Consider the following 24,389-nt stretch of genomic DNA (forward strand, 5'->3'; position numbering starts at 1 on the left):
CATTCTGGGAACTGTGGGTAATGGTCTGAAGGTTGTGTCTTCACTCATGCACAGGTGGGTCCCCAGGCATTCAAGAATCCACCTGAAACATCTGTGGGTCATTGCAGAAATCTGCTCATATATGGCCAGCTACGTCTTTCTTTGACTCCCACTGCTATTTTGTCTTCACCTATATCTCTTTCTCTTTCACTGCCACTTTTTGTCTCCCGCAAATACTGTCTCCTGTCTCCTTCAACAGAAAAAGCACAAATCTGTTCGCATGCCAACATTTTTGGTGAGGAAGGCAGAATGAGGATTGAGCCAGCTGGTTCCCCACTTTTCTGTGAGCCTTATAAAGAGAAAAATAATTGCTTGGAAAACTTTTTTCTTTCTCTCTGTGCTCTGACAGGCTACAGCAGGGTGTGCTCATTACATAAAATGAATTCTATTGGCCAGTAAAGTTTTGACAGTTTATTTATATACTTCAACACATATAAACAACAAGTAAGTACACATAATACAATGTTAACACAAAATCGTTCGTTGTACATTTTTTCTGGCTACTTGCCCATTGATGGCAGTTCACTGAAAATGTTGAGGTTATGATTTGTGTCTTAAAAGAGTAAAAATATTAGTAGAAATATTTTACTGTATTTGCAGTCTTCCCAGTTTAATGGAAGTTTTGGCAGTCATTTTAAATTCTTGTCAGGCATGGTAAGACCCTTTCTAGCCTATTTTTTGCCACGGAAGTACCACTTTGGGCATATTTGTATAGGATTGAATTGCGTATTATACATAAACATCAAGCCATAATGTTTTGTTTTTGAGAAAATACTGACTAAAAGCATAGTTTGATGACTTAAGAACCCTAATGATCACCATTTGTTCATTACATCACTTAAACCTATATTTACACCTCAGACTGAATATTACGTGCATATTTTACATGCATAAGTACAGTAACTTTGAGCCTCTGGGTCTCTGTAATGCATAATGATATTCAACAAGTTTCGAGATTCTCCAGGAATACGATCTTAAGAACACATGGTAAAAATTTCAACAATTTACCATTAACAGAAATTACAATTACTACTTATGGTACTCAAAAATCATGGTTTTTCAGGTGTATCTTGATAATGGATACAGATATTCAAAAATGGGAAAATGGCCTTTCTAGATGAATGTCTGAAGAACGTGCACTTAAAATTTGAATCATTTGTTATGGTTAGTTATTTATATAATTGTGACCCACTGTGCAAAAGTGACTTAAAACCAGTTTTTATGGTTTTCTGCATAAATAGGGCACTTTAAACCTCTGAATCTCAGTAACACAAAATGATATCAAAATAAGTTTTTAGTTTCCTTAGAATACCATTTTTAAGAACATACATTAAAAATTTCGATCAAATATCATGAACAGAAATTACAGATGTGGCCATTCCCAGTATTGGAACTGTTCACATCCGAAAATCATGATTTTCAGTGTTTACCCAGGAACTGTCCATAAACAAATGGTGCTTTTATGATCCATCTAATGTTCACTGTAGACCACATGTAATGCAACAGAACCAACCCAATTGCTCAATTTTCATGGGCTGGAGGAAGTGTGTGATGCTTAAATTTTGATCCAGTGCTGTAGGATAGCTAGAGTATGCCTGTCCTTCAATAGTTATACAAATGGTCACTAGGCCAAGGGCTCTCCAAAACAAATTTATGTGGAAGAAATGTTGCTCAGCATGTGTCCGACTAGGTATCCATAGCTTATATTACATGTAGATTTTCAGTAGTTGCCTTAATTCTGATGACTGATGATTACCATTCACTATAGGATTTTCTGCGAAACGAGAACATTTTGTTATGATGTTTCCAGACTCCAGTTCTTGTTTTGGAACAAAAAGTTACCATAGACTGCTCCAGAGAGGCTTACAGGATTTATTAAACAGGATTTTTCTGGTAGAAATTCCTTCACTGGATATTTTAGATTATTTTACTAAGTTCACAGAATTATTCAAGTAACAGCTTTTTCTGTTAAAAAGTAAAAGTTAATGTCATTCTATACATCAACGTAGCTTGCTTCAAGACAGTACACAGTCACCTACATTCATAGAATAAAATACTGTCAGAACATTAAATTGTTTATTCATATAGTATGAGCCATATGAAATACAGTAACTCACATTTTGGAATATTCCAGGGGTAAAGTGTTAATAAGCCTTTTGAGTAACTGTACTGTCATTTAATTTGAAAACTTTTGGCTTAAAAATCAGCAGTATGAAAAGGATAGGTTGCTACCATTAAGAGAAAAAGGAGAATTGTCTAGATGTCTAAAACTTAAAGCCAATGCCCACCAGCTCAGTTGCCCCAAAACATTAGCTTCAGGTTTTTTATTTTTCAAAATGTGAAAGTTGTTGAAATTCAAAAATACAATCATCATTTCTTGATGAACTAGGCATTCTGATCCTAGTCTAAGGTGTTTCATCAGGTGTGTATGTTAAAACTTCAAGTTCAACACATATATTTTGGAATGACACAACAACACATATAAGTCACAGAGTAAGTTGACAAGCAAGACGTGTACACGTTAGCATTCGAATGAACACTGAGTCCCAGTCTAGCGGCCGCTGCTCGGCTGGCCGCTTAGGTGGCACAGCTGCTGCATAGCTGGCAGACAGCGCTGCACGTAGAGGACGCGCGTAATTGCGCGACGGCACTTTGAATGATCGGCGAGTCACAACACTTTTCCCCGCTTTGAAATTGTTGCACTGGTCTTGATGGAGGTGTCCTGGAGATGGCTAACGTCCATAGGCTTTGGTTGACTCGCCGTAAAGTCTCGAGGAGGAGGCTTCCCCTACGGACGGAAGTGTCCCTGATGATAACCGGTCGAGATGACAGGAGACGTAGGGGTCGAATCTGCTGGGGACCCATGCACCAATCTGCCCGTTGCAGCAAGTCCAGTTGATATGACAGGAGACATGGGAAATGTGTCGGCGTCCATTGGTGGAGGAGGCGAGTAGATTTGCTCTGACAGAGGACGGTCCTCCGGTTCCTGCATGGGCATGTCTCCTGGTTGCGTCCGTTCTGGTGCTGGCATCGCAATGACGGTGAGAGGGCTGCATTGTGAGTATTGAGAGATGCCAAGATCCCGAGGGTCAGGTAGAGCCAAAGGTGGTGTGGCGGCATTCGGAACAGGCGTTGCTGGCACCCGAGGCCGAAGCTGGCCCAAATGACGCACTGCAACACCCGTCTCCATCTGGATTTCATACAGGCATCTGCCACGGTGTTGTAAAATGCGGCCCAGGCTCCATTTTGGCCGCCTGCCATATCCCCGTACCCAGATGAGGTCGTCGGCGGTGAACCGGCCAAGTGAAGGCACCCGCGGCCGTGAGGTGGAAGGCCGCAGAAGATGAAGTAGCGTGCGGGGCTGTCGGCCATGTAAGAGCTCAGCCGGGCTGTGGTCCCCATGACGGTGAAACGGTAAGACGCCAGAAACTGGAGAAGCGCATCATCAGCAGCAGAAGAAGTCAGAAGTTTCCGCATCTGAGCCTTAATTGTGCGGACCAGTCATTCAGCCTCACCGTTGGATTGTGGATGGAACGGCAGGGCCGTGACATGCATAACGTTGTGATGAGCACAAAAATCCGCAAATTTGGAAGAGGCAAATTGCGGACTATTATCAGTATCAAGAGTAGAGGGGAGGCCTTCCAAGGAAAAAATGCGGGCAAGAGCACTGGTGGTTGCTGCGGTGGTAGGCGACGTGCAGTGGACAATGAAAGGAAAGTTAGAGTAGGCGTCAATTACGAGGAGCCAATAAGTACCTAAAAAGGGTCCCGCAAAGTCAGCATGAATGCGCTCCCAGGGCTTCTCAGGCGAAGGCCACGGTGACAAAGATTACTTCGGGGCAGCGGCCTGTGACGCACAAGGGCCGCAGGCAGCGACCATGTGTGCTATTTCAGAGTCGATGCCAGGCCAGTACACATGACGGCACGCCAGAGATTTTGTGCGAGACACACCCCAGTGCCCTTGGTGAAGGAGGCGCAAGACCAAAGCACGCAAAGACGCAGGTACCACAACACGCGGCGAAGCATTGTCAGTGGAGAGGAGGATAACACCATCCCTAGCCGTGAGGCGGTAGCGCGAAGTGTAGTAGTTCCGCAACGGATCAGAAGTCTTAGCGGACGGGTGATCTAGCCAACCCTTCTGAATACAGTGTAAAACCTGGGAGAGGGTAGGGTCAGAACCCGTAGCAGCCGCCGGCCTGTCCCCAGTGATGGGGAACCCATCCACAACCCGCTGCTCGGCAACATCCAGGTGGAAACACAAAAGTTCGGCCCTATCGAATGCCTGATCAGAACCCATGGGAAGGCGAGACAGTGCATCAGCATTCGCGTGTTGAGCCGTTGGCCGGAAATGAATCTCATAATTGAAATGGGACAAGTAAAGAGCCCAACACTGGAGGCAGTGTGCAGCCTTGTCGGGAAGTGACGTGGATGGATGAAACAAGGAAACAAGTAGTTTGTGATCCGTAACAAGATGAAATTTTGAGCCATAGAGAAAAACACCAAACTTATGACGAGCATAAATGATGACCAAAGCTTCTTTCTCAATTTGAGAATACTTTTGTTGGGCATCCGTGAGCGTTTTGGAGGCATAAGCAATGGGTTGCTCCGAACTGTCAGAAAAACGTTGCGCAAGGACTGCACCAACCCCATATTGAGAGGCGTCTGTGGCAAGAACAAGATGTTGGCCAGGTCGATAAGTAGCCAGGCACAGGGCCTGTTTCAGCATAGTCTTCAACTTCTGGAAAGCCGCTTCACATGACGCGGACCAGTGAAAAAGCACGTTTTTATGCAACAGGCGATGCAACGGCTGAGCCACTGAAGCCGCAGACGGTAAAAACTTGTGATAGTATGCTATTTTCCCCAAGAAGGCCTGCAGTTCCTTAACAGATGTAGGGCGAGGAAGGGCATCGATCGCAGCGACAGTTTGTTGAAGCGGACGAATACCATCCCGAGAGAGTTGAAACCCCAAGTACGTGATAGATGCCTGAAAAAATTGTGATTTCTGAAGGTTACACTTAAGACCGGCAGTCTGTAAGACATGAAAAAGTGTGCGGAGATTTTGAAGATGTTCTTCAGTGGTGGAGCCAGTGACAACAATATCGTCCATGTAATTGATACACCCAGGGACTGTTGTTGTTGTTGTGGTCTTCAGTCCTGAGACTGGTTTGATGCAGCTCTCCATGCTACTCTATCCTGTGCAAGCTTTTTCATCTCCCAGTACCTATTGCAAACTACATCCTTCTGAATCTGTTTAGTGTATTCATCTCTTGGTCTCCCTCTACGATTTTTACCCTCCACGCTGCCCTCCAATACTAAATTGGTGATCCCTTGATGCCTCAGAACATGTCCTACCAACCGATCCCTTCTTCTGGTCAAGTTGTGCCAAAAACTTCTCTTCTCCCCAATCCTGTTCAATACTTCCTCATTAGTTATGTGATCTACCCATCTAATCTTCACACCCAGGGACAGGGAGCAATAATTGTTCCAAGAATCGCTGAAAGAGAGCAGGGGCGTTAGCAACCCCGAATGGCAAGCGTTGGTATTGATAGAGACCAAAAGGCGTGTTAAGGACCAGAAACTGCCGGGAAGCAGCGTCGAGAGGAAGTTGATGATAAGCTTCTGACAGGTCAATTTTAGAAAAATACTGGCCTCCAGCAAGTTTAGTGAACAGTTCTTCAGGACGGGGCACAGGGTAAGTGTCGATGAGGCATTGAGCATTTACAGTGGCTTTGAAATCGCCACAGAGACAAATATCACCATTTGGCTTAGCAACTACAATGACAGGAGAGGACCACTCACTGGAAGTGACAGGAAGCAAGACCCCTGAAGCAGTGAGACGATCCAACTCCCATTTTACCCGATCTCGAAGGGCCACAGGAATGGGCCAAGCCCGAAAAAACTTAGGCCGAGCAGTGGGTTTCAAAGTGGGCTTCAAAGTCATTTGCACGGCCTAACCCAGGAGAAAAAAGGGACGAAAATGTCGTCGACAAGGAATCCAGTTGAGCATAAGGAATAGCATCGGAGACAATATTGACAGAGTCATCTATGGAGAACGCAAAAACGCAAAAGGCATTGAAACCAAAAAGATTTTCTGCGTTGCTCTGGTCGACCACAAATATGGCAACAGTGCAAACGACGGATTTGTAAGATACCTCAGCATTAAACGGTCCCAAGAGAGAAATCTTCTGTTTATTGTACGTCCGTAATTGCCGAGTGACAGGGGACAGGAGTGGAGAACCCAGCTGAAGATACGTCTGAGAATTAATTATAGTGGCAGCAGAACCGGTATCCACTTGCATGCGAACATCTCGCCCAAGGATTTGGACAGTGAGGAATAACTTCCCTGAAAGGGAAGAAGTGCAATTGACAGACAACACAGAATCAGACTCAGCGTCATGTTCATGAACATCGTGTATGTGGTTGGATTTGCAAACGGAAGTCACATGACCTTTCTTTTTGCAGTTGTGACACACAGCCCAACGTTGGGGACAATCCTCGCGTGAATGTTTCGTAAAACACCGCGGACATGAAGGAAGTTGCCGGGGGTTTTGCTGCAGTTTCTTAGCAGGTTGTTTATGGCTATGCCGAGGCTGCACGTGGGAGCGCACTGCGGCCACGTCGGCCGGCGGGGACGCGACGCACACGTCGTCAACAGCGCACAGAGGTTGTATTTCCCCGACATCACCCCACGCCTCTATTTGCGCCCCAGCGGCGCGAGAAATTTCAAAAGACTGCACAATGGAGAGAACTTCATCTAGAGTCTGATTCGCCAACTGAAGGGCACGTTGCCGAACTTCTTTGTCGGGCGCCGACCGGATAATAGCATCCCGTACCATGGAATCGGCATAGGATTCTTTGTAAACGTCAGTAACAAATTGACACTTAGGCCGTGAAGTTCAGCAGCCCAAGCGCGATAGGATTGATTCGGTTGTTTTTGACAACGATAAAAGGCAACACGAGAGGCTACCACATGCGTTTGCATTTGAAAATAGACAGACAGAAGTGAGCACATTTCAGCAAAGGACAAAGACGCAGGATCCTTCAAAGGAGCCAATTGCGACAACAACCGGTACATTTGAGGTGAAATCCAGGAAAGGAACAGAGACTTACATGGTTGTTCGTCCGTGACATGAAATGCCAAGAAGTGCTGTCGAAGACATTTTTCATAATCAGACCAGTCTTCTGCCGTCTCGTCGTAAGGAGGAAAAGGAGGTATAGCCAACGACGAGAAACGCCCCGTATTTGACGCCGCAACGAAATTGCGAATCGCCGCTGTGAGAAGCGTTTGCTGTTCAAGGAGATTTTGCAATAGTTACTCGACAGTAGCCACGGAACCCTGTGAGTCAACGGTGAAAAGGAAAAATCCACTACCTCATCGCCAATTGTTAGAACTTCAAGTTTAACACATATATTTCGGAATTACACAACAACACATATAAGTCACAGAGTAAGTTGACAAGCAAGACATGTGTACACGTTAGCATTCGAATGAGCACTGAGTCCCAGTCTAGCGGCCGCTGCTTGGCTGGCCACTTAGGTGGCGCAGCTGCTGCCTAGCTGGCAGACAGCGCCGCACGTAGAGGACGCGCGTAATTGCGCGGCGGCACTTTGAATGATCGGCGTGTCACAACAGTGTAAAATACAGATTTTCCAGAAGAAGCTAGTGAGTATTGGATGAATAAAATGATAGCTTCCTGTGATAATATGCTTCATTGGTTAAATTATTAGGAAGCGGAAAAAGAATTCATTCACAGAGCTCTTCTAATAACAAGTTTTCTGGAATTTAAATGGCCAGAACATTTAATCTTGTAAAACTTGTCTGTTTTCCTCTTATGTTGTTCATTTTAAGGCATTAGATGTTGTTTCTGTTTATTCAAACTTTTTATCTTGAGTTGCATCTCACCCATCATGCACACTTCTGTTCATGATTGTATCTGACAAGTATGTTGCACCAAATTTGGTCTCCTGTATGATGGGCGAATAAATAACTAAAAACAGTGATTGCATCGCATCCTAATATTATTGGTTTACCACAAACGTTGTGCAGGATCATGTACTTTGGAAACCTCAAAATGAAATTCAGAAGAAAAATCATGCAATCTATTCCTGAAAACTGACACAGTGAGATCCTGTCAAGAAATATTCTGGGAAAATGAAGCAGATATACTACTATTTAAGAAATAGATTAAGTAGTGTGAAAACCACATGTGGAACTACATACTATTACTTAACTCTATTTTAAAATATATGTGAAACATTTTTAAGAAGCAAATGAATTATTAACTTGCTCATACTGAGAAATAAGGGGCAATCTCTAAATACTGTGTTCATCTTGAAGGAAGACAATTTCTCAGTCAAGATTGCATTTCTAAAATCTTTATGGTAATTGGTTTCAGTAAAAGAGAGTTACCATCATCTGATCTGTAAACAGTGTACATTAGATTTAAAGCACATTAATTTATGAAAATAGCATGCAATGTCATAGCTATAAAACATGGAGCGAGTTATTATTGCACATATCTTGGTAAACATTAATAACAAGTGTCCAATGAGAGCTATAAATGTACTCCATATTTTAATTATTCAGAGAGTTATGTAAGATGCATTTGCATGTCAGTGTTAAAACCAGTATTTACAGTATATTTTGCCAAGTGCATCATCCGATGTTACAATTCACACAGTACATCACTGACGCAATAGCACCTCTGAACTGACACATGAGAAAAGTTACTAGAGAACATGTTGACATTTAGTGCCACTAGGGGTTACATGTGTATTCATGTTACTGTCAGTTGCAAATATAAATATGTAATTTTAATAATGCCGTAACTTATGTACAATTATATATAGTATAGATTTTTGTTGTGACAACAATAAGTTGAAAAAGACAACATGTCATTAAGGCTGCAGCCTGAGTCATATTTCAGAATCCTATCCATGTACACTATAATTGGATGGATAAAAAAATCTGCTCACCAAGCAGCTCCAGAAGAACACATATAAAAGGTATCACGTATGCAAGCTTTCGCAGCAGTGGCTCCTTCTGGCAGAAAGGTTGAAGGGTTAAGAAAGAGGGGTGAAGTAAAAGGACTTGACAAGTTTAGGAAAAGAGACAGAGTTCGGAAAACTCAGAATGCAAGGTCAGGAGAGACTTACGAGATGGGAAGGAAAGGCATATAATTTTGGACTCTCAACAACCTCTACAAAGGGAAAACATTAAAATCTCAAATCCAAGATAATAATATGGAAGCAGTGATTAAGAAAATTCACTGAGACACTAAAAGATTTAGGTAAATAGTATGATGTGTATGTTGTCTGTGGATATAAGCAAGGACAAAATATGTGATGTAAGTGGATAAAGGTCATAGTAGAATGTTTAGTCCATGACCAATCCAGCCTAAGGCAGTTGAAATGAGGCGACATTCAGCTCTAAGGGAACACAAAAAATCAAGTATATAATGTGATCCTTTGCTTATGGTCTATGTGTGGTGAAACTTGAAAACCAAAAATCCAATAACTAGGCTACAGCATTAATTATGCATTTTTAAAGATTATTGTCTGTGAAGCCTAACAAAAGGAGCTAAAGCCAAAGAAATTAGTTGCAGTGTACTATGAAATATTTTAAGGAAGGTTTCTGTAAAATCTAAGAGGCCATTAAGAACGTTATACTGTGTCACTTCTTATGAATATATATTTTAAATTTTCCAGACTATCTTAACTATTTGCCTTCAGCAACATAGTGAAGAATTTTGTAGTTGTGAAGAATTTTGTGCTTTGAGTCTCGCAGATGATTGCCAAATTCTGTGTTATTATATGTAGGTCAAAACAGGTGATCTTTTATTTTGCCAGATATAGAGAACATGCTGGCAAACATAAAAACACAGCATCATCTGCGAGACTGCAGTTTCTTTGTTAGGCTTCAAAAATAATATTTTTTAAAAGTGTGTAATTAAATACCATAGCTAGCTTACTGGCTGTTTTGGTGTTCAAGTGTCACCACAAGAAGACCATGAGCTATAGATATGTTGGGTACTTGACATATCACTTTACCTTAGAGCTGAACATCACCTTGTTTCACCTGTCTTAAGCTGGATTATGCATGGACTTATCATATTGTTGTGACCTTTATGTACCCATATTGTGTATTTTGCCCTTGCTTATATCCACAGGTAATATATTGTGTAATTACACATTGTACTTATGACTATATTCCCATTTTCTCTAACATGACTATATTCCCATTTTCTCTAAATCTATTAGTACTTCATTGAACTTTCTTTGTCACCACTGCCAAGGTATTATCTTGGTTTCGAGATTTTAATGTTTTCTCTTTGTAATGGTTGTTGAGAGTCTAAAACATTTTTGCACCAGGGCTACGCAACTGTTTCCAGAAAGACCTGAAATAATTTATGCTTTGTGGTTGGTACTGTAGTTAGAAGTCAATTTTTTGCACATTTTAAACAATATGGTATCTTCAATTAACAACTCACATGCAACTTAATTTTTCAGAGCCATCAGCATTGATGCTTAAAATTCTTTTGTGATAAGTTTCCCTGTGTTCCCCTCTGTGGCAAATTTTGCACTTATTGGCAAGTGTCTTATTTAGAATACTGAAGAAAAGTAGTTTCATCAAATTAAATATGTCCTTAGGTTCTTAGTACTGCTTAAAAGTTCTTATAATCTACCACTCAGCTGTTCAATTAACAGTTTCCAAATTTTCACTATTTTGTTCACTATATTTAGTTTTACTCCTAACTTCGTGCAGCTACATCTGTTCTTTGATTAACTTAAACTCTTTAGAGCATTTTTTACTCTTTGTTCTGTCCAAAGAGAAGACTACTGAAAGAGCCTTCCCATCTCTTTCTGTAACTTTACCATTATGAAAGAACAACAGAAAAGACTTAAAACACGCAGCACAGTTCTATATTCACGTAAGTAATGTCTGTGTACAGTGCTACAAATAATGGCTTTTGCTAGCTTCAGAACTTGTTTTTTCTTCTTACAATTCTGATCAAAATTAAAGAGCCCAGGACTCAAGACAGTTGACCTTAATGTAGTGTTTGTAAACATTATTGAATCGATATTGTGAAAGTATAAATTTTGAATAGACTGATAGAGAACATTGTAAACAAAAGGAAAATGGTACTTCTGAGGCCATAAGTAAAAGTAAAGTTGTACAGTAAAATGAAATCTAGATGACAGCTGAGGCTTAAGGAATACTGTATGAGAGTTGATGAAGATAGCATGCCCTCTGTTATAAATCTGCATATAAAGTTATATTTTGACTGTGGGAAGCATTAATTGTTGTGATAAATAATTATAACAGTATAATAACAGTTTAGTGCTTTCTGTTGTATTAACTTCTCAGTATTAAATATTCATTACTTTTAGCAGAGTGTATTAAAATTATCTTATCCATGTGCTAAACAATGTTGCAAAGTTCAGTCTTTGAATATCCAGTTGTTCTTCGCTTTGCAGATATGACTTCTTTCTTGTATCACAATCAGTGCGCCAAGGGACAGTGAGTCCAACATCTTACAATATTATTTATGACCACCTTGGCTTGGATCCGGATAAAATACAGCGTCTTACATACAAATTGACTCACATGTACTTCAACTGGAGTGTAAGTATTATAAAAAAAGGTTATGTTTATGCAAGCATTTGGAGACAATGGTTCCTTCTTCTGGCAGAAGGGTTGAGGGGGAATGAAGAGAGGTTTGTGTTTTGTGTTTGACATATATGTGTGTTTCTGAATCAGTAGAACTACTACTAGTGACTCATTAAACCATCTGTCTCTATCCATGGTTGATAAATATCTGAACAATCATTTGAATATTGTACCTGAAAATGAAGTTAAATGACTTAGAAGGTGAATACTACATAATGGCAACCGAGAGGAGTATTGTAAATTCATATTACTAAAGTGCGCGTCATCTATGTTGGCGGCCGAGTTTAGGTTTGTTCTGCGCATCTGACGTCACAAAACACAGTCAGCCAATGAACAGAGAACGACGTTGCCAGATCTTGTCTGCAGTGCAGAGCACGGACGAGTGTCTTCAGTTTTAGAAACGTTCAGTCATAAATAAAGTAATAGAACAAAAGCAATGTCTTGATAGCAGACTTTCTTTTATAGAAAGTTTGGAAAAAGCATTCTTTATACCAACTGCTTCATATTCTATTAATTAATTAAACCAAACATGTAATAAGACTCCTAATTCAGGCGATAGCAAGGAAAGGTGTTTGTATCAGTCCCACGAACCGCTTTTTCGCAATAAAGAAAAGCGGTGATTGTTTACTTCCTATTGTACTTCGACAAAGTGTGAGTAATTCATAGTCATACCAACAGTGTTTGTCAGTATTTTGCGTCACGTGTTAGAGTCCTCATGAAGTTACATTGTGAGACCCTCATGAAGTTACACTGTGAGACGAGCTGCGTTAGTGTAACGGTCAAGGTGTTGGGCTGCTGAGTGAAAGGTTATGAGTTCAAACCTTGTGCAGTGCTTAATATTTTCTTTATTTAAAAACAATATCGAAATGTCTTACTTCATGAATTTTATTTGTTTGAATGCAATTTTTTTTAAATTTCTAGTGCTTTGTCTCTTCATTAACCCTTTCGCTGCTGCAGACACGTGATCCCTGCATTCCGCGCTGTGCGCAATTTTGTCATCACTGCGCTGCTCACCTGTGCAGACACACGGTGTTCCCACTGCTTTGACACACTTATCATTCGATATCACAAAAACTATTTGGCACAAAAATTTGATTTTTACACATCTTCTTGACTGATACCTTCCCCCCACAAATGACTTAATTTTGTTTCAATGTTCAACGCAGTTATGGTGCAGCATTAAATGTAGTAAACCATTGCAAAAAATTTTGAAGAGATTGCAGAGGTAAAACTCCATAGCGTATACTTTCCTTATGGTCGATTTTAGTTGCCACAATGTTGAGAATGAAATGTGGACAAGATACCTAAATTTCATATAAAATTTACTGTATATCAATATCTCATTTAATTTAAGTACCACATAGGTGTTGTATGTAATATTGAGAAATATTCCGTCTTTCGCGACTGTAATAAAAGTTTTATTTACACCAGGCGCGTTTGGCTTTATTTTAAAGCACTTCAATCATTACGACACATACGACACCTATGTGGTACTTAAATTAAATGAGGTATTGTTATACAGTAAATTTTATATGAAATTTAGGTATCTTGTCCACATTTCATTCTCAACATTGTGGAAACTAAAATCGACCATACGGAAAGTATACTCTATGGACTTTTACCTCTGCAAAATCTTCAAAATTTCGTGCAGTGGTTTACTATATTTAATGCTGCATAATAACTGTATTGAACATCGGAACAAAATTAAGTCATTTATGGAGGGAAGGTATCAGTCAAGAAGATGTGTAAAAATCAAATTTTTGGGCCAAATAGTTTTTGTGGAATCGAATGATAAGAGTGTCAAAGCAGTTGGAACACCATGTGTCCGCACAGACGAGCAGTGCAGTGACAAAATCACGCGCAGCGCGGAATGCAGGGAGCACATCTTTGTAGCAGCGAAAGGGTTAATGCGGCCGTGGTGGCTTTACTTCATGAACTGCACGCTCCCCCCTGAACGTAAGCTTGTGAACTATGCTTTACTATGGCGCTGCTTCTCTTGGCACGTGCGTCGCGTGCAACTAGCAACGCAGCAATCTCCCGCGTCTGGGCGGGCATGCGTGAGCTGCCAAGATAAAAGAATTGAACTATAGTAAATACAGATGAATGCCCAAGAGTTCTTTATTGAAACATGGTTAAATGAAACTAAAAACAGTTCAGCATGTCTGTGATGTGATGTGACGTACATTATTAGCAATTATGCATTCAATTAGCTTTGCCTAAAGTAAAGGATTTCACTTCACAAATTATTATTTTTAATAAAAATATTGAAAAACCAAGAAATTTTGAACTTTGAAATAATTTCAAGTTTACATCTAATTTTGTATAATCCAGCTCCTCATGCTTATTCAATAAGGTATCACTATATTTTTATCGTATTATTGTAATTTATTGTATGCAAGAAGCACTCAAGCTGCTGCGTGACTGTCGCTTTTGCATTACCCTCTCCCTTTCCTCTTCTCCCTCTAACTTATTTGGAGCAGTACATCACAGTGCTAATTGGTTTCATAAGGTATGCAGTAGTGATGACAGTAAAATATTGGAATGGAATGGGCTAAGGGGTAGAGGTTGCTGCCCTTCAGGCTCATCTATATGACCGTGCCCACCCACCCTAAGAAAGTAGAACAGAAATTAGAGTTTGGAAGTGGCATCAAGCAAGAGATGAAATAGCCTTAGCACTTTCTTCAACAGTTTTCTCAGTAACGTGGAAAATAAATTTGACATGCAGCCTCAGGTAACTGCAAATGAGCCTCACATTAGTGTAGAATGAAGTCCTATAGTAAAAGCTAACTTACCCCATAAATGGCGTGGCCATTTGTGGAAGCAGCCACTTGGTTTACCAACATAGTTGCAGCTACTGTACAGAATCCTATTCAGGCATGACCACTAAAAACAATCTGTATACATGAATGTCCACTACCAGACTGTGGCCAAGAGTTAGCTGGACTATCCAGTTGCCAAGCATTACATCCAATAGGGTCTGCTTGACTTACTAAGAGCTTCTACTCCTTAGAATCTTCCCACCAGCACCAGCTTTTAAGACATGAGTAGGTGGGAATTCTTCCTGCAACATATCCTTTGTTCCCATAACCCCCCAATCGACCATCACAAGTCCTTGTCCTACACCTGTCTCTGTGCCCTTCCCTGCTCCCACACCTGTTTCACACAAGTTTTCTGCCATCCCACTTAACCTTACTTAGTTCCTTTTCCCTTCTCTGCTTCCTCTACCGTGCACCCTCCCCTCTATCACTGCCCAGCACAGCCTCCCAGTGCTGTGTCTAGGCCCATCTTTCTGTACCTGCCACATCCTTGCACACCCCCACAGCATCTTTCCCCATACATACCCTGCTATTGGTCCCCCTATCTCCATCTCTTTCCACAACCCACCTCCACGGAGATCACTATTCACTTTAGAGTCCTGAATTTATGTGGCTAAATTGTTTGTGAATGTGTTTTCCTAAATCTCAAGAAGGACACTTTCTGCTGCTTGATGCCTCCTACAAGCAGTGAGTAGTTTACAGGTTAAAATGGTGTCTGGAGGGGTTTCCAGGATTGTGGGCATCCAAAGTGAGTTTTAAAAAGGATGGGAGGGTTAAAATTCGGTACTCTCAATCTATTCCAGTGCATGTAATACAGTCAGGTGATTGTACATTTTTTCTAAACTTATGTTCACACAACATTCTTTTGTGTATGTGTCCCTGAAGATAAAACCACAAGAAGATAACCACAAGAGAAACGAAATGACCATCGAAATGAAATGTAAAATCATTGAAAAACATGAACGTGGGTGAGCCTTGCTGATTTAGCATGCACATACAATTGGTCTACATCAACTTTTTGTACTGTTCTCAAGAACAAGGACAAGATTAAGGAGGTAGATGCTGAAAAGGGAGTGACAAGACTAGCTAAACAACTGTTTCATATTCTGGACAATGTTGAAATGTTGCTCCTTACATGGGTAAATGAAATGCAATGAGAACATGATTTGTGAGAAGGTGAGAATGATTTTCACTGACCTCACTAAGGAGACACCAGGGTCATCAGTGGTTGATGAAGTGTTTAAGTTGAGCTGTGTGTGGTTCGAGAAGTTTAAGAGAAAAACTGACATCCACAGCGTTGTGAGAAGCAGTCAAGCAGCCAGCTCCAACACAGAGGCAGCAGAAAGTGTGGGAATCGGTTGCATCATGCACTAAAAATCATCACCCCAATAAAGCAGTGGCTATGCTCACTACAAATTTATTTGATGATAATGCTGTGTTGCATTTTTGTCAAGTGTTGAAGTGTCAGCAGAAACAAATGACTATAGCTAGCTTCCTAGTAAAAAAGAATTATTTATGTATCACAAATAATAAAGTACATAATAATATGTGTATAATTTTCTTTGAATAAATGGCAACAGTAAGATAGAGCTTTTAGTACTTTTTCTGCATGGAGTGTATATCTTATTCCACATTAATTTATATGGGATAAATTGTTTCACTTAATGAGTGTTTCGCACTACAAGTAAGATTTTGGAATGAATTAGGCTCGCTATGTGATGTTCCACTGTACTGCAGTCCAACACATGTGTAAATTATTCCATAGATCTTCAACATTAGATAACTTCAGTTTTCTGACCTCCCTGTCAACTTCTTCCCATAAGAGTTAAATGGAATTTAAATCAGCTGACTGACATGGCCAAATCATATTCTTCAGTTCCTCACATTTCTCTTTTCTATTGACATAACTTGTGCATGATATAGAAGCATATTTGGGTTTATTGTCCTGGTGCAGAACAAACCCATGACCAGTAAGGCACAAATTCTCTTATAAACAACACTGAAGAGGAAATTGTAAATGAAACAAGCAATTTAATTCAATCTACCAGTAACCTCTACAAAACACCTAGAATCATGGTGAGTGTATTATGTACAGAAGATCAGTCAGTGATCGATATAAAGAGACAATAAACCATGATTTAAATGAAAACTGTAACAATCTAGAAGCTGCGTTCGTAAATCTGAATAAGTTCTTAAGCAATAAATGTTTGGGCAAAAACGATCTTTATTTAAATCGGTCAGGTTCCAAAATCCTTAGTGAAACTTTCACTGATACATATAAAATTCTGAAAAATGGGAGAAACTTATAAGAACTGATGGGGATGAGAAACAGTTTGGTTAGAAAAATGGCAAGACCAAGAAAGAGTATGCTTGAGACCATAAATAGGAATGAATGTCCCTACGTAATGCATTTGAATATAAATGGTCAAATTACAAATCATTCTGTCTGAATCTAGAAATATCAGAGTTATTTGTACCAGGAAACATTGGCTAGCATCTGACAATGTTAAAATTTGTAAAACAATTGAAAATTTTGAAGAAGCCAACATCTTTTGCAGACAAGAGAAATCACATGGAGGCTGCTGATATAAAATAAGAAAAATGAAGGGTGTATATTGGAAGCTGCTGTTCAAATTGAGGGACCTAAATGTCATAGTATTTTCTATTTATAGAGTACCATAGAAAGCTGCAATTGAAGCTTCTCTGGTAAAATTTCACTGCCTGTTTGAAGATCTAAGTACATAAAAAGGAAAAGATGGTAATAACTGTTGAGTAAAAAAGTGCACACATGTAATGATAATATTCTAACAAATTATGTATTTCAAGATGTTTATAAATTTTGCATAGAATTAGGAATCTCTGACCACTCTGCATTTTTCATTGAACTACCACAAATTAAGACAGAAATTTCATGCATTGAAAGCCATGTGAAAAGGAACTTTAATGAAAAAAATTCAGTTACTTTTAGATATAAGTTATGAGAGGTTGAATGGCCTTACAACTGCCGTATTTCGATTAATAGAGTAATAGTAATTTTAACAATTTTTAAGTATCTTTCTTGAAATATGTAATGAAACTTTTTGACTTAGAACCACATGTAACAAAACCACTAACAAACTTATATGGATAACTCATGGCATAAAAATTTCTATTGCCAGAAAGAGGCAACTCCAAAATGAACTGAAATATAATAAAAACAGGTGCTTTACTTGTAAAGCTGTATTTAAAAAAGTTGTGAAGACAGCCAAACAAATGCAAAAAGAAGTTCATTGTACAACATAATAGTAAGACAAAAGCAATGTGGTCTGTTGTCAAATCAGAGTCAGGTGTTAGTTAATAGTAATGAAATATCTAGGATTAGAGTAGATGATAGGATTGTAAATGAATCCTTAATAAATGCGGCGAAGTCAGATCTTGATGTAGCAGAGTATCAGAGTAAAGTAAATCCCTTTGGACTCCACCAAGAAGCTGAGTCTCTTACAGATTTTAAAAAAGTCACAGAAAGGATATGGAAATTGTTATATTGTCATTACAAAATAAAAACACTGCTGGGTGGGATGGGATACCCACTAAAGCAATTAAAACAGCGTGTGACATAAGAAGCCTCTCCTAGCTAAAATATTCAACAAATCTTTTGTACAGGGATGCTTTCCTTATGTTTTGAAGTATGCCAAAGTCAGACCTCTGTGCAAGAAAGGGTTGAGAGAAGATTTGGGAAACTATTGCCCTATTTCTGTTCTTCCAGTCCTCTCAAAAGTGTCAGAGAAAGTACTTGCAAACCAGATCAAAAATTTTATTGTAAAAAATATTATAAGTAACCAATTTGCATTTCAACCAGGGAAAACACTCTGGACGTAGTGAATAACTGCATTAGAAAGATATGCAAATCATTGTATCAGAGGTGTAAAGTTGCAGGTATCTTCTCTTCTGTGATCTCACAAAAGCATTCAACTCCGTGAGCCATGACTTGCTTGTCTACAAATTAGATGGTGCAAACTGTCACACATCATATTTACACAACAGAAAACATAGGGTTACTGTCACTTCAGGTGCAGTGAATAATTATTCTAAATGGAGTAAAGTATTACAAGGAGTACCTCAAGGCTCCATTTTGGAACCAGCCCTGTTCCTATCTTACCTATAAATATAAATTCCCCATCATTTCTGCTTGCAGATGATACTTCTGTTTTAATTGAAGAATATGATGCAGAAAAAATTTTGAGCTCCTTCATAAGCACACTGGATACCTGAACAAACAGGTTCCAGTTAAATGGGTTGATACTGAACATTGCAAAAACCCGTACCGTTCTTTTTGAAACCAAATATTCAATGTGTATTGAACTTAAAATACAACATATCAACTTATGGAAGGAATTGACACGATCAAATTCCTAGGAATAAATGTGCACAAGAAAGCTGGAATACACATATTGACTTCCTATCAAATAAACTATGCAGTTTTGCATTTGCAATGCAAATACTAGCAAATTCCACTGGCTTGAGTACATGAAAAATTGCTTATATAGTTATTTTGAATGTGCTACTACATAGGGAATAATTTTCTGTGGAAGTTCAAGTAGTATATCTTGAATGCTGAAACTGCAAAAGGGAATTGTCTGATACACGTGTACTGCAAAGCAGACAGTCTTGTCGTCCATTATTTCAGAAACTACAAATTCTTTCGGTTCCCCCCCATATACAGTGATGAAATTATAGTCTTCCTACACAGCGGACAAAAATTATTTGAGGAGAATTATTTTAACCACACTTATAACATGTTGTTGTTGTTGTGGTCTTCAGTCCTGAGACTGGTTTGATGCAGCTCTCCATGCTACTCTATCCTGTGCAAGCTTATTCATCTCCCAGTACTTACTGCAACCTACATCCTTCTGAATCTGCTTAGTGTATTCATCTCTTGGTCTCCCTCTACGATTTTTGCCCTCCGTGCTGCCCTCCAATGCTAAATTTGTGATTCCTTGATGCCTCAAAACTTGTCCTACCAACCGATCCCTTCTTCTAGTCAAGTTGTGCCACAAACTCCTCTTCTCCCCAATCCTATTCAATACCTCCTCATTAGTTACATCATCTACCCACCTTATCTTCAGCATTCTTCTGTAGCACCACATTTCGAAAGCTTCTATTCTCTTCTTGTCCAAACTAGTTATCGTCCATGTTTCACTTCCATACATGGCTACACTCCATACAAATACTTTCAGAAACGACTTCCTGACACTTAAATCTATACTCAGTGTTAACAAATTTCTCTTCTTCAGAAACGATTTCCTTGCCATTGCCAGTCTACATTTTATATCCTCTCTACTTCGACCATCATCAGTTATTTTACTCCCTAAATAGCAAAACTCCTTTACTACTTTAAGTGTCTCGTTTCCTAATCTAATTCCCTCAGCATCACCCGATTTAATTTGACTACATTCCATTATCCTCGTTTTGCTTTTGTTGATGTTCATCTTATATCCTCCTTTCAAGACACTGTCCATTCCGTTCAACAGCTCTTCCAAGTCCTTTGCTGTCTCTGACAGAATTACAATGTCATCGGCAAACCTCAAAATTTTTACTTCTTCTCCATGAATTTTAATACCTACTCCAAATTTTTCTTTTGTTTCCTTTATTGCTTGCTCAATATACAGATTGAACAACATCGGGGAGAGGCTACAACCCTGTCTCACTCCTTTCGCAACCACTGCTGCCCTTTCATGCCCCTCGACTCTTATAACTGCCATCTGGTTGCTGTACAAATTGTAAATAGCCTTTTGCTCCCTGTATTTTACCCCTGCCACCTTCAGAATTTGAAAGAGAGTATTCCAGTTAACATTGTCAAAAGCTTTCTCTAAGTCTACAAATGCTAGAAATGTAGGTTTGCCTTTTCTTAATCTTTCTTCTTAGATAAGTCGTAAGGTTAGTATTGCCTCACGTGTTCCAACATTTCTACGGAATCCAAACTGATCTTCCCCGAGGTCCGCTTCTACCAGTTTTTCCATTCGTCTGTAAAGAATTCGCGTTAGTATATTGCAGCTGTGACTTATTAAACTGATGGTTCGATAATTTTCACATCTGTCAAAACCTGCTTTCTTTGGGATTGGAATTATTACATTCTTCTTGAAGTCTGAGGGTATTTCGCCTGTCTCATACATCTTGCTCACCAGATGGTAGAGTTTTGTCATGACTGGCTCTCCCAAGGTCATCAGTAGTTCTAATGGAATGTTGTCTACTCCCGGGGCCTTGTTTTGACTCAGGTCTTTCAGTGCTCTGTCAAACTCTTCACGCAGTATCTTATCTCCCATTTGGTCTTCATCTACATCCTCTTCCATTTCCATAATATTGTCCTCAAGTAGATCGCCCTTGTATAAATCCTCTATATACTCCTATACTCCTTCCACCTTTCTGCCTTCCCTCCTTTGCTTAGAACTGGGTTGCCATCTGAGCTCTTGATATTCATACAAGTGGTTCTCTTCTCTCCAAAGGTCTCTTTAATTTTCCTGTAGGCAGTATCTATCTTACCCCTAGTGATACAAGCCTCTACATCCTTACATTTGTCCTGTAGCCATCCCTGCTTAGCCATTTTGCACTTCCTGTCGATCTCATATTTGAGACGTTTGTATTCCTTTTTGCCTGCTTCATTTACTGCATTTTTATATTTTCTCCTTTCATCAATTAAATTCAATATTTCTTCTGTTACCCAATGATTTCTATTAGCCCTCGTCGTTTTACTAATTGATCGTCTGCTGCCTTCACTACTTCATCCCTCAGAGCTTCCCTCAGAGCTACCCATTCTTCTTCTACTGTATTTCTTTCCCCCATTCCTGTCAATTGTTCCCTTATGCTCTCCCTGAAACTCTCTACAACCTCTGGTTCTTTCAGTTTATCCAGGCCCCATCTCCTTAAATTCCCATCTTTTTGCAGTTTCTTCAGTTTCAATCTGCAGTTCATAACCAATAGATTGTGGTCAGAATCCACATCTGCCCCTGGAAATGTCTTACAATTTAAAACCTGGTTCCTAAATCTCTGTCTTACCATTATATAATCTATCTGATACCTTTTAGTATCTTCAGGATTCTTCCAGGTATACAACCTTCTTTTATGATTCTTGAACCAAGTGTTAGTTATGATTAAGTTATGCTCTGTGCAAAATTCTAGAAGGCGGCTTCCTCTTTCATTTCTTCCCCCCAATCCGTATTCACCTACTATGTTTCCTACTCTCCCTTTCCTTCTGACGAATTCCAGTCACCCATGACTGTTAAATTTTCGTCTCCCTTCACTACCTGAATAATTTCTTTTATCTCGTCATACATTTCATCTATTTCTTCATCATCTGCAGAGCTAGTTGGCATATAAACTTGTACTACTGTAGTAGGCATGGGCTTTGTGTCTATCTTGGCCACAATAATGCGTTCACTATGCTGTTTGTAGTAGCTAACCCGCACTCCTATTTTTTTATTCATTATTAAACCTACTCCTGTATTACCCCTATTTGATTTTGTATTTATAACCCTGTAATCACCAGACCAAATGTCTTGTTCCTCCTGCCACCAAACTTCACTAATTCCCACTATATCTAACTTTAACCTATCCATTTCCCTTTTTAAATTTTCTAACCTACCTGCCCGATTAAGGGATCTGATATTCCACGCTCCGATCTGTAGAACACCAGTTTTCTTTCTCCTGATAACGACGTCCTCCTGAGTAGTCCCCGCCCGGAGATCCAAATGGGGGACTATTTTACCTCCGGAATATTTTACCCAAGAGGACGCCATCATAATTTAATCATACAGTAAAGCTGCATGTCCTCGGGAAAAATACGGCTGTAAAAAAAAAAAAAAAAAAAAAAAAAAAAAAAAAAAAAAAAAAAAAAAAAAAAAAAACAATTTTATGATGCCCACACACCAGTTGAAATGCACAGACTCCACAGTATATAAGGATGACAATATGTAACAAGTTAATGGGCTAAATATATTTAATATGGAGCCAGAAATTTAAAAACTAGTGTACAACAGTTCTGTGGGAGTAATGCTACTTTTCAATAGAAGAATTCATAGAGGATGAAATGATAATTTGAGCAAGGGGTAATTAAGTATACAGATTTTATTGTATGTATATATAACAAAAATTGTATTATTATTGTGATGATGCATTCTGTTAACATCAGGTGTTCTGTGTTCATGGTGAAATTCTACTGCAATTTTGGTGCCTCTTGTACCTGAATCAAATGATTTAGATTAGGTATGTTATGAGACAAACCATAGTTTTTATTTCACAAACCAGTTTTCAGCTGTTACGTCATCATCAGGTACGGAGATAAATATGTAGAGCAGTGAAATTTTAGCAGGGTGAAAGCTTTTAAACTAGTGCACATTCAGAGTATTTCAATTTCCAAATAGGAAAATTGTTAATGTTGGATTTAGAAATAAATTGAGAGGATTTATTTCAGTGAAAATGTGATGTAAGATTATTTAACTAAAATAAAATAAGTGACACATTAACTAATGAACTAAACAACAAATTGAAACAGTAGCTCTGAGAAGAAAATAAATTGAATACTAAACTTTGGTAACATTTTCCAAAGGAGGGGCTGAACAAAATGACATTGTCATTAACAGGTCCTAAATTACAAACATATATATATATATATATATATATATATATATATATATATATATACTAATCAAACAATGGAAAATCCAGGATGGATAGTGAAACGTTTATACCAGTGCGATCAAGCAAGTAAGAGGGGCAGCTGTAATTGTACAAAAAATTTTTAACTGGGAAATTGAAATGATAGTAACTGAAATAAAGGAAAAAAATGTGGCATGTGAGTAAGAGGGGTAATTTACAACATACCCTGGATGGATTATGAGAAGTATCTACAGTTAGGAATGATGAGAAGGAACTGTGTCTGGTCGTTTAGTACTAAGCTTGAGCAAATGGACATTTGATTATTAATGTCCATTATTTAAAGGCAATTCATCTTCCTTCCTCTATGGATGTAATGTAATACTTCATGGGACACCTTGTAACTGTGGCCTCCTTTAAGCAGGAGGTGTGCAAAATTAGAGTCTACTTTTCCAAGTTTCCAACTTCAATGGTGTTCCTTCAAGTGAGTGCATATTGCCCTGCCAGGCTGACCTATATAGAATTTGCCATAATTAGAAGTAATTTTATATATTCCATGCTTTTCCAAAGTTTGAGTGCTGTCTTCCCATTGAGCAGAAAACATCCAGCAGTGTGGTACACATAAAACGATGTTTTCACATTCCGGGATTTAAGCTTTCTGGCTACATCCAGTGAGACAGGAAGTATAGAATTTTGCACCATTTATTGCATTCTTGAGATGGTAGCTCAAGAATGGGGTAAAGATGAGAACACACCTATTGTTTCTTTCCAAAGTTTGAGTGCTGTCTTCCCATTGAGCAGAAAACATCCAGCAGTGTGGTACACATAAAACGATGTTTTCACATTCCGGGATTTAAGCTTTCTGGCTACATCCAGTGAGACAGGAAGTATAGAATTTTGCACCATTTATTGCATTCTTGAGATGGTAGCTCAAGAATGGGGTAAAGATGAGAACACACCTATTGTTTCTGTTTTTTGTGAATTATTGGTTCCACCAATGTAGGAGGCTAGTCATTGTTTGATGTTACTTGTCTGATCATATTTAATTCAATTTGGAAGTTGTCTTCACTCAGGGCAATTGATATAGTGCACTGTATCATTCAATGAAAAGCAGCATGTTCATGGGTTGCTGGGTGTTGAGAATTGGCAGATATTACAATATTTGTGGTGGTAGATTTCCTACAAATTATGAAAGTACAAATATGATCACTGAACTAAATAATTTACACAATTACC

At 39.1% G+C, this 24,389-nt stretch overlaps 1 protein-coding gene across 1 annotated transcript in view; it reads left to right on the plus strand.

Moving 5' to 3' along the window:
• The window catches only part of LOC124775645 (piwi-like protein Siwi), a 299,921-nt gene that overhangs the window by 253,871 nt on the left and 21,661 nt on the right, over positions 1 to 24,389 (plus strand). The window contains exon 13 of the mRNA XM_047250510.1: positions 11,517 to 11,664. Within this exon, the coding sequence (XP_047106466.1) occupies positions 11,517 to 11,664 (148 nt within the window). The remainder of the gene's footprint in view (positions 1 to 11,516; positions 11,665 to 24,389) is intronic.

Source organism: Schistocerca piceifrons, chromosome 1 (assembly GCF_021461385.2).
Source record: "Schistocerca piceifrons isolate TAMUIC-IGC-003096 chromosome 1, iqSchPice1.1, whole genome shotgun sequence".
Classification (NCBI taxonomy): Eukaryota; Metazoa; Arthropoda; class Insecta; order Orthoptera; family Acrididae; genus Schistocerca; species Schistocerca piceifrons.